Below are 10,745 nucleotides of genomic sequence, written 5' to 3'. Positions count from 1 at the left end.
TCTATTCATTACAATAATAGCATTTACAGTATATCAGACATTGTGCTTCCCGAGCAACTCTTTGAGTCACATTCTGTTAGCACCATCCTTTTAAAGATGAAGAAACGGAGGCACAAAGAGCCAAGTGGCATGCCCAGAACCTAGGTGATGGAATTGAGGCAGTAGAACTGGAGGCTGCATTTTTATCCACTGAGTCGCTCTGTCGCAGGGCAGAACATCAGCACAGACATCAGAAGTCGTGTGTTTTTCCAGCTCGGCTTTGAATGCCCGATTTTTCTTGTCTCTTTATGGGTAAATTGGGATCCTTAACAATAACTAGCTTATAAAGTTGTTGGGAGATTAACCCACGTGGAGTTTAGAACAGCGCCCAGCACATAATGTGATCAATGAATGTTAATTATTGATATTCTCCTACTGTTATGGGGGTTTCGGGGCCTGGGAAGGAGTGCCGGGCGATATCTTGGCAGTTTGCAGGCGAGGTCACTCTGTCAGTCAGGGGTTCGGGGGCTCCCCGCCTTCCCTCCCCAGCCCAGAGAGGGAGGGGCTGAGAGGAAGGAGCTGAGAGGAAGGAGGGGCTCACCAGTCCTGGCTCCGCCCCGCCCCGCCCCGCCCACTTAAAAAAAAGGGGTGGGGGGACGCTGAGCGCAGGCGCAGAAAGATGAGCCTTCTGCCTTGTGCCAATTTTGCAAGGAATCCGCAAGCATGGAGGGGCGCGCGAACTCCCTGGGCGAGCCTCGCGCCTGGCCCACCCGGTCCGTGCTGTGCCGCGGCTGCGTGGAGCCACTCGTCTTCCTCGCCAACTTCGCCTTGGTCCTGCAGGGCCCGGTCACCACGCAGTACCTGTGGCACCGTTTCAGTGCAGACCTTGGCTACAATGGCACCCGTCACAGGGGCAGCTGCAGCAACCACAGCGTGGACCCCATCGCGCAGGTAGGGGCCGCGCGCGTGGGTGTGGGGGGTGGGAGAAGCGAGGAGCGTGGCAGGGGCGGGGCCTGGGTAAAGACTGGGGACGGCCGCGGGGGGTTGGGATCTTGGGTGATGGGCGGGGCGGGAGCAAAAGTTGGAGCCTGAGAACTGCGGTGTAGAGATGCTTAAAGTTGATGCAGATAAAGCGAGCTTGAGGGTTAACAAGGGGGTATTTACTGAAAAAACAAAGTGCACAACTTAAAAGATGAGACTTTTTTTCAGTTGTATTTATTTTTGGCTATGCTGGGTCTTCATGGTTGCCCCGACTTTTCTCTAGTATGTCAAGCGGGGGCTACTCTCTAGTTGCAGAGTGTTGGGCCTTCTCACTGCGGTGGCTTTCCTTGTTTGGGGACAGGGCTCTAGAGCACAGGCTCAGTCGTTGTGGCACACAGGCTTAGTTACCCTGCAGCAGGTGGAATCTTCCCCGACCAGGAACCGAACCTGTGTCTCCTGCACTGGCAGGTGGATTCTTTACCACTGAGCCACCAGGCAAGCCCCCAAAATTGCCTTATTTAGCTAACTTTCTGAGGACTCAAGCCGTGGAGGTAGTATCTCAGACAGCTCCGAAGGACTGCTCCTGAGAGATAAGGGAGGAGCCAGGATATATAGTTTTGCGATAAAAACCAGGTTGGAGGAACATCAAAAGATTACAAATGATAAGTGATAGTCACTCAGTCGTGTCCGGATCTTTGCAACCCCATGGTTGTAGCCTACCAGGCTCCTCCATCCATGGGATTTCCCAGGCAAGAATACTGCAGTGGGTTGCCACTTCCTTCTCTAGGGGATCTTCCCAACTCAGGGATTGAACCCTGATATAGCAGCAGTATTTTTCATTCACAGTGGTAAAAGTAAGGAATGGACCTTACAAATTTCCCATACCCTCTCCAGCATCCACACTGAAATTCTCTTGAGGTTTAGGACTTCAGAGAAAGTCCTGATCCCTGTATCTCCCAGGTTGGTGACAGTGTGGGGGGTGGGCAGCCCAGAGTGAGGGATAGCTAACCCCCTCCCCATAATACAACTCTTGCCCCCACAGGAAGTGGAGACACTAACCTCCCACTGGACCCTCTACATGAACGTGGGCGGCTTCCTGGTGGGACTCTTCTCGTCCACCCTGCTGGGCGCCTGGAGTGACTGTGTGGGCCGCCGCCCGCTGCTGGTGCTGGCCTCCCTCGGCCTGCTGCTCCAGACCGTGCTGTCCATCTTCGTGGTTCAGCTGCATCTCCACATCGGCTACTTGGTACTGGGCCGCATCCTTTGTGCCCTCCTCGGCGATTTCAGTGGGCTCCTGGCCGCCGGCTTTGCCTCCGTGGCTGATGTCAGCTCCAGCTGCACCCGTACCATCCGAATGGCCCTGTTGGAAGCATGCATTGGGGTGGCGGGAATGCTGGCGAGCTTCATTGGTGGCTACTTGCTCCAGGAGCAGGTTTATGCCAACCCCTTCTGGCTCGCCTTGGCCTTGCTGACTGTCATGACTCTCTATGCAGTGTTCTGCTTTGGTGAGACAGTGAAGGAGCGGACACCTACCCGTCTCTTCACACTCCGTCACCACCGATCCATCATACAGCTCTATGTGACCTGGGCCCCGGAGAAGTCCAGGAAGCACTTAGCCCTGTACTCATTGGCCATCTTCGTGATGATCACTGTGCACCTTGGGGCCCAGGACATCCTGACCCTCTATGAGCTGAGCGCACCCCTCTGCTGGGACTCTCGGCTGATCAGCTATGGTTCTGCAGCTCAGCAGCTCCCATACCTCACCAGCCTGCTGGGCCTGCGGCTTCTGCAGTACTGCCTGGCTGACACCTGGGTGGCTGAGATCGGCCTGGTCTTCAATATCCTGGGGATGATGGTCATCGCATTTGCTACCGTCACGCCCCTCATGTTCACAGGTAAAGTGTATGGGTTCAGCGACAGTTTGTTTCAGAATTACTGGGTGGCCACGTGCTGTCCCCAAATGCAGTTCATGCCCATGTCTTTGGAAACATCACTGTGGCCCTAGCCTGCACTTTGGACAAACGACTAAGAAATCTCATTAAAAAAAAAACCCACCTGTTATACAGAAAAGATAGACCTTCAGTAGCCAAAGTAATTAATTCACCTTACCAACCATAAATATTGTAAGATAGAGCCAAAGGCAATAGTATTGCTTGTGCACTAATTGCTTCACTCCTACCTCCCCTGGTGCTTTTAAGCAAAGTCCATGCTGTTAATGCCTTAATGCTCACTTCTCTGATAAGGATCACAGGACCTTGGTCAGCTTCTTTGGGGTTTTTAAAAAGAGCCAGCCTTCTCAGACCACAGCTATCAGATTCCTGCTTGTGTTAGTTCTTCTTTTCTTTTTTGGTTGGAGGGGACAGCTGAAAATGAGGAAGTTCACTTTCCTGAATGGACAGATTTATTTTAAGAGAGCCTGAAAATGTGTGCAGTCAGCCATTCAGTAATCACAGATTAAAACAAAATTTTTTTTTAATGTTTGGCATGGAGGCATGTGGGCTTTCTCTTGTTGCTGCACATGGGCTCTAGAGTTCAAGTTGTTGCAGCACTTGGCCCTCTCTAGTTGCAGCATGCAGGCTTAGTTGCCCCGAGCCATGTGGGATCTTAGTTCCCCAACCAGGGATCGAACCTTCATCCCCTGCATTGGAAGGTGGATTCTCAACCACTGGGCCGCCAGAGAAGTCAATCACAGACTTCTTAATGTGGCTGCTTCTCTGGACACTGCAGGTGATGGGGAGCAGGTACCTTTTCCTTCTACACACAGCATCCTCCGTGGACTTGGTGCTGGGCTCAATGCCTTCAGGGCTGCAGAGATTATGAAGGCACTGTCATTGCTCAGGGATTTGGGGGTGCCTGTCACCTTCAGGGGCTCTGGGGGGTGGGGCCTCATCGTGTACCCACTTTGGAGGCTCCACTGTCCTTTAACAGTTTGCAGTTTTGCTGAGGAGGTAACAGTTGCACAAGGGAGAGAAACGGTTCCTAAGGAAACAGTGTAAGCCTGCGAGTCACTCAGTGTCCATTGAAAAGGAACTCGCATTTGCTGTGCGCTTACTGTGCACCGTCACCGTCTCCTTCCTCACCAGGGAAGTTCTTCTGGTGTCTAACCTGCGTCCCTCATGGGGTGGACACAAGAGCTCTGCTGCATCTCCCTGGGGCACCCCCCCAGCCCCATTCTCCCGATCTTTCCTTCTTTCTCCCCAGGGTACGGGCTTCTTTTCCTGTCGTTGGTCGTCACCCCTATCATCCGGGCCAAGCTATCTAGACTGGTGAGGCAATCGGAGCAGGGTGAGTATCAGGGTCAGCCTGCGTCTGGTTCCTCAGGCCAGCGTTGCCTAAACTGGGCCGAGGGCAGTCATGGGTTGGGAGGAGCTTACCTTCTTCCCTCCCACCCTGGAGAAGTAGCTAAGACAACTGTGTTGCTGTCCAAGTGCCCAGCGCTGCCAGAGGACCACAGGGATTTGCATTTTCCAACCAAATCAGAGTTGGAATTTGCAGTCAGCTGCATGTGATTATGTTCTTTTGCTGGGCTTCTGTTTTAAGCCCAGCAGAGGATTTACCCTTTCCAGAATTCAGCTTTTCCATCTGCAAAATGGACGTGACGATGCCACAGGCCCCTGCTTCCCTGGCGTCACAGTGTCCAAGCTCGAAGGAGACAAAACAACTTGGTGACTTAGGTTTCATTATTTCCGCATGGCAGATGAAACAAAGGCCCAGAGTGTGAAATTGATTCACCTAAGATCACTCAGTAAGTGGTGGACCTAGGCTGCACACCCAGGTGTGTTTTTAAGAGGACCAGGGCTTGGGATCTGGGTTTTTAGTCCTGGCTCTGTCACACTGGCTGTGTGATCTTGGGTAGGTCCCTTTCCCTCTCTGGGCCTGTTTTCTCATCTGTAACACACATGAATTGCTCTTGGTGACATCTGCAGGCCCTTCAAGCTCTGACAGTCTGATAGTTTAATCTCAACTTCTGTTAGGTTGAGCTTCAAAGCAAAAGTGAAATGAAAGTGTTAATCACTCAGTTGTATCTGACTCAGTTGTGTGCGACCCCCTGGACTGTAACCCACCAGGCTCCTTTGCCCTTGAAACTCTCCAGGCAACAGTACTGGAGTGGGTTGCCATTCCCTTTTCCCGGGGAATTTTCCTGACCCAGGAATCGAACCCGAGTCTCCCACACTGCAGGCAGATTCTTTACCATCTGAGTCACCAGGGAAACGCGGGGTTGAGCTTACTTTGCAGAATTCGTGTTCTGTTCTATAAAGAGTAGTTTCTCAGGTCACTGGGTCTTTAGATCGCAGTCAGAAAACATCTGGCTTATCCTCTTTTCCCTTCTACCCTGGAAAGAGGTTCTGGTGATGGCAGAGATTTGCATGTCATATATCCCACTGTGGGTTCTGTTGTCTCCAGAACCATTCATTCCCAACCATTCTGTTGTTTCCATTCATTCACTCAATAAGCCTTTTTCGAGCTCCTTCACTGTGCCTAGAGATCCCCAGAGGAACAGGAGAAAAGAACAGCCTTTGCTAACTGACTGCCTCTAGGAGGGCAGGCCCTGGCATAGGTGCTTTACCTGTGTATATAATGTTACCAGCATTCCTAACAATCCATGAAAGGTAATGTCCTTGTTTAACAGAAGGGGGACAGAAACCCAGAAAGATAAATGACTTATTCAGTGATCACACAGCTATTAAGTGTTGAAACTGAGAATTAACCCAGAAATTCATCCTAAACAGGAGAGGATTCCAAAGGGGATAAACGCCACACGATTTTATCAGACTTTATCAAACTTCTTCGAGAAGACATCATACGTCCTTGTGATAGGTTTAATGACAGCCGTTTGTTTTATAGCACAGGTGCTCTCCATGCATGACCTCACTGAAGCCTTATCACACACAACACATGATGGAGGGTTTATAGGTGAGAAAGGTCAGACTCAGGTGAAGTGGCTTGCCCCAGATCACACAGCTGTTAGGAAGTAGTACCAGAATTTGCATTTAGGCCTTTCAAATTGCTATGTGGTATTTATTTCTTCACAGGCGCTCTGTTTTCTGCTCTGGCCTGTGTGAATGGCTTGGCCATGCTGATGGCCTCCGGCATCTTCAACTCGCTCTACCCAGCCACCCTGAACTTCATGAAGGGCTTCCCCTTCCTCCTGGGAGCTGGACTGCTCTTCATTCCTGCCATCCTGATGGGGTAATACAGGGCTATGACTCACAGTCAGAATGGAGCCATTTACCTAAAGGGCTCCTCGTCCTCCTCCTCCTCCCAGCCTCCTCATTCCTGGAGCTCTTCCCCTGTGGGTGTTTCTCCCCCCTTGCAGATGGTTGCCTGATTCTCTGGGAGCGGTTCTCCAGGGGCAAAGCAGTAGGGGAAGGCACACGCTCACAGTGCTGCTTGGCAAGGCTGTGTTCTCACACTCAGTTCCCCTCGTCATTCCCATTGTACAGATGCAACAACCGTGGCAGAAATGTGCTGAAGGGAAGCCTGTAGGGCTTCCTGGGATAGTCGTGGCTGGGCCCCACGCCGACCTGACCCATGTGCTTCTCTTCCCCCGAGCCCTCTGTCTTGTCTTCCACCTCTTAGCTTGGGGAGGGAGGGTTACCTGGATCAGCCCACCCAATAAAGCCCATGTCACTCCTCCAGGAGTTGAGGGTCCCCCCTCATGTTAAGTCTGAACCCTCTCTCTGGTCTCTCACAGGATACTGGAAAGGGATAATCATTGCCCTGAATTCCAGGAGTTTTCCCAGAGCCCCTGATCTGCCTGGACCCGAGGACAGAGGGCAAGAGGAGCAACATGAGTGCTGACCAACTGGAAGGAGATGCATCTGGATCCCAGCCCTTAGCATAGCGGCAGATCCCCCCAAAGGGCCGTGTTCACCTTGGACAGGATGGTCAACCTGGACCAAGGCCCCTGCCTCATTCACAGCTGTGCCAGCCTATGACTCCCAGATCTCGAATTATCACCCACTCAGGGCAGGTGGTGGGGGAGCCCCTATTTGGAACAGGTATCTGTTTACCCTTTAGGCCATGAATCACACAGAACCCTCCAGGGGAGGGGAGAGGTCCTGACAGAGGGACCAGTTGAAGCCTGAGGGCTGGCACCTCTGCTTCCAACCCAAACTGGGCAGCTCGGAGTGTTCAATTCATCACTCCTTAGTGATGAATATGGTACCTCTGGGGTAGGGAGGGCTGTGAGCAGAACTTGGTGTCCCCTGGAGGGAGAATGCTGCTGTCTCTGGGTAGGAATTAACTGCTGGGCTTAGTAGTGCCAATCATCATAAGTCAGTATAATTGCCCTGAAATGAACTTCCTGGCTCCCGCATGGCATTAGGCTATAGGGTCTTGTTTGCCCACCATAGAGCAGGCAGCAGCAGCTGCTGGAAAGGACAGGAGCCCCCAGAGTTGCCATGAGATTGGTACTGGGCACAGCTGGCTCAGTTCTCCTCTGACTGCCCATTGTATTCTGAGCTTCTGGGAGGCAAAGCGCTGGCACGCTTCCATTAGACCAGTGGAGAAGCTCTGGGCAGAGCCCTGGCTGCTCATTCCTCAGGGTCAGAGATCCACTCCCTGAAGGCACCCGTCCCGATCTTCCTGGCTACACCAGCCCAAGCGGAGTCAATTTTTGCTACCACTCAGCTCTCTAACAACCCCCATCTCTAGGCATTTCAACAGGGCCACGTGCTGACATCCTCCCTTGAGTACCTGTAGGTCAACAGGAACCTGGAGATGGGCCCAGCCTCCCCATATGGTACAGGAGGCCCAAGTCCCAGAGAATGCGGGGCCCATTTCTAGGGCATTAGGGAAGCCTGAAGTTGAAAGGCAGAATCAGATTGGATCTTAAGGCACTGGCTTTGATGAGGACCATAAGCCCCTAAGCAAATCAGATTAACACCTGACTCTTCAGAAATGGCCACAGCGCATGGCCCCCTGCTGGTATTTCTGTCCTCAATCTCTCTCACATGCCCCGCTAGCCAGTTTCCTGGTTAGAAATTACGCAGGTAAAATGGGGGTGGCCCAAGGCAAACCAAGGTCAGTTGTGGCCTGTTACCAGATTCCTGTGTCACTGTCCCCTTTTGTGAGATCAAGTGAGGAGAGGCCCCTCTCCTGGCCCAGCGGTGCGGATGTAGGCAAAAAGGCTCTGGGTTGACCTCAGGCCTGGGATCTACTCCAGGTACCGCCTCAGACTTGTGTGTGGCCTTCTGTGAAGGGCTATCTCAGCGACACCCCCGATTGTCTGGTCATGGTTGAACAAGTTAGGAAACACTAGATTAAATATTGTTCTTAGATCCTTCCTACCTCATACATTCTAAAATGGAATGCCTCTATTTGTGGGGCCCCGGGAAGGCTGAATGAGTTGGAGCTGGACTTTTGACTTTTGAGTGTTTTTTGGTCATGAGCAAGGTCTTGGTCTCGGAGAGGGGTGGGGTGGGGTGAGGCTGACTCAGCCCCATAGTGGGGGCCGCAGTTACAGCCCATCCAAGCAGAAAACTCTGACCCTTCAAAGCAATGTCAGAGCAGGCTGGGGGTGGGGGGGAAGGCTGTTACTCAGCCCTCTGTCTCAGGAGAGGCTCTGTGAGGCCGGGCCTAGGTGGATGGTGAGGGCCAAGGTGCCCTGGCTGCGATGGGGGCAGTGGTTTGTTATGGCGAGGGAGGCAGGCCCCTGAATGCACTGGCCTGGCAGAGCAAGGGTTTTTATTTCAGCTGCTCCAGCAGGGCCTGGAGGCTGGGCTCTGATTCCCCAGAGAGAAAGAGGAGGCAGGAAGCAGTGGAGGGTGTGCGGGGCAACCTCTCCGAATATTGCCCGTGAGGGGCCTCCAGAGGGAATGGGACTGATGGGGGACAAGAAGACAAGGCCTCCTCTGGAGGATACTCATCACATTATATTGTTACTGCCTCTGCTCTTGGGGGCAACATCCGGTCTGCCTCAGTACCGTCCTGTCCAGGGCCTGACCCTGGTGGGCGTTCATGAAGCATGAAGGAGAAAGGGTCAAGGGCACTCAGAGGACCGGCTCAGGTATCGAAGAAGGAGTCCCAAGCCTGGAGCGAGACCTTTGACTTTGTATAGATGTGGCTGGGGAGCTCCGAGGGGCCTGGCTTGCATCTGCGGGAGGCAGCTCTGGGAGCTGAGCCAGTTGTCAACCCACTGCCCTTGGGAGGAGAGGGGCTGGGCCAGTGCCCGCCGAGCCCATTAGCTGGAGCCTACATTTATTGGCAGGAGATGCTCTCCACCCCTGGTGGAGAAAGGGGCCGAGGGACACTTCTGCTTGGTTATTTCTTTATAGCCTCTGGGTCAGCAGTCTGTTGTGAAAGTCTGTCCCCCATGGCTAGAGTACTGGGGGCAAGAGGGAAGCTGGCTGGCTGTGGAGCAACAGCCCTGCCTGGCATGCGGCCTCCTGGATAATTCTCGAGAGCAGTGCCCCCGGCCGTGGATGGGGTGCCAGGAGGCCCAGTCTGCGCCCTGGGGCTGTCTCTGGAGACTTGGGACACTGGGCACATCATTCAGTTCCTTCTCTGTCAGACGGAGATGATACCAGGTAAGGCTGCTCTGGTGATTAGAGGCCAGGGGTGAGGTGTCAAGGAAATGACCGACATCTGTGAGGCCTTAGAGCCTGGCTGCCTGAGCTAGTGAATGTCATTCCTTGGTCACCAGCTTTAGCCTACCCGGGAGTTCATGAGGAATGCAGAAACTCGGGTCCCAGCCCAGGTGTCCGGAATGGAATTTTAACAAAATCCCCGGTGATTCAGGCACACCCCTCCCCCTCTTCAGGATCTTGCCTCTCCTCACTGGCCCTGCCCCTCCCCTCCTGGGGGGGCAGTGGGTTCACTCCTGGGGGAGCTACAGGTTCTGCCCAGGCAACGGCTGCTGCCCCACGGGGCTGCCTCGCTCCACCTCCCTGAGTCGGTGGGTGGATGGGGGGCTGAGCCAGGCTGGGCAGAGGCCTGGCACACAGCACCAAGACATGATCGGTTGGCTAGCTGCACTCTGAGACACAGCCGACCAGCCTGAGTGAGGGCCAGCACATCATCCTGACCACAGATGTGGCAAAGGAGGCTGCACGTCAGGAAGGCTGGGAGGGGGCCTGGGACCAGGTCAGGCTAGCTATGGGCACTGAGTGGTTATGAGGCTAGGCCACAGGGTGGTAGGAAGTGGTGAGCGCAGGGGCCAGGCGCAGTCTCAGTGGAGACCATGGCTGGCCTCTCATCCCAGGCTGGCTCCCGGGCCCAAGCCCTTGCTTGGCGGAGAGGGGTGGCCATGGCACCAACCCCTGCTGGAGTTTGCCTGCCTTCACTCTACTCAAGCTGGCTGTTGGCAGGGCAGGAACGGTTAACACACAGCAAACCCTCCTCCTCCAGAACCTCCTCAGAGCTGAGAAGTGTCCCTTCCACACTCAACATAGGAACTGAGGGCAAGGGCCTGGGGGAGGTCTTAGCACCCCCAATGCCTGGCTTCCCTTCTGTTTGCAGATACTGAGGACGTTGGGTTTGAGGCGGACCATGAGGGCAGGGGAGTTAGACAGCCATTTCCTGAGAAGAGCCCAGGCTGTCTCAGCCCAGGGAGGCCAGTTTGAGGGGCTGTTCCACTTGGGGGGGATGATGGAAATGGGAGTCATGGTGGAAATGGGAGCTAGGGGCTGGTTAGATGGGGCCCAGGGGGTGCAGTGCCCTCCAAACTGGTGTCGGAGCCAGCAGATGAGTCCCGGGAGGAGCGGCCCTGCAGGAAGCGGATGATCTTCTCAATGGTGGCCTCCTGGTACTCGTGGGACCACCTGTGGGTACACGGGCGGCTG

At 54.0% G+C, this 10,745-nt stretch overlaps 2 protein-coding genes across 2 annotated transcripts in view; one reads left to right on the top strand and one right to left on the bottom strand.

Annotated features, from left to right (window-relative positions):
* Nucleotides 1–624: 624 nt before the first annotated feature.
* Nucleotides 625–6,794, top strand: SLC46A1 (solute carrier family 46 member 1). Its single transcript, XM_055401836.2, has 5 exons — nucleotides 625–930; nucleotides 2,003–2,855; nucleotides 4,162–4,245; nucleotides 5,994–6,150; nucleotides 6,656–6,794. The coding sequence occupies exons 1-5, from the start codon at nucleotides 703–705 to the stop codon at nucleotides 6,711–6,713; spliced, it is 1,380 nt and encodes a 459-aa protein (XP_055257811.2). The 5' UTR covers nucleotides 625–702; the 3' UTR covers nucleotides 6,714–6,794.
* Nucleotides 5,720–10,745, bottom strand: part of SARM1 (sterile alpha and TIR motif containing 1) — a 24,134-nt gene continuing 19,108 nt past the window's right edge. The window contains exon 9 of the mRNA XM_055401821.2: nucleotides 5,720–10,724. Within this exon, the coding sequence (XP_055257796.2) occupies nucleotides 10,583–10,724 (142 nt within the window). The 3' untranslated portion in view covers nucleotides 5,720–10,582. The remainder of the gene's footprint in view (nucleotides 10,725–10,745) is intronic.

Source organism: Moschus berezovskii, chromosome 20, assembly GCF_049115385.1.
Source record: "Moschus berezovskii isolate FMDL1 chromosome 20, NW_MosBer_1.0, whole genome shotgun sequence".
Taxonomy (NCBI): domain Eukaryota; kingdom Metazoa; phylum Chordata; class Mammalia; order Artiodactyla; family Moschidae; genus Moschus; species Moschus berezovskii.
Note: the sequence above shows the minus strand (reverse complement) of the source record. Positions and strands in the feature narration are given on the sequence as shown.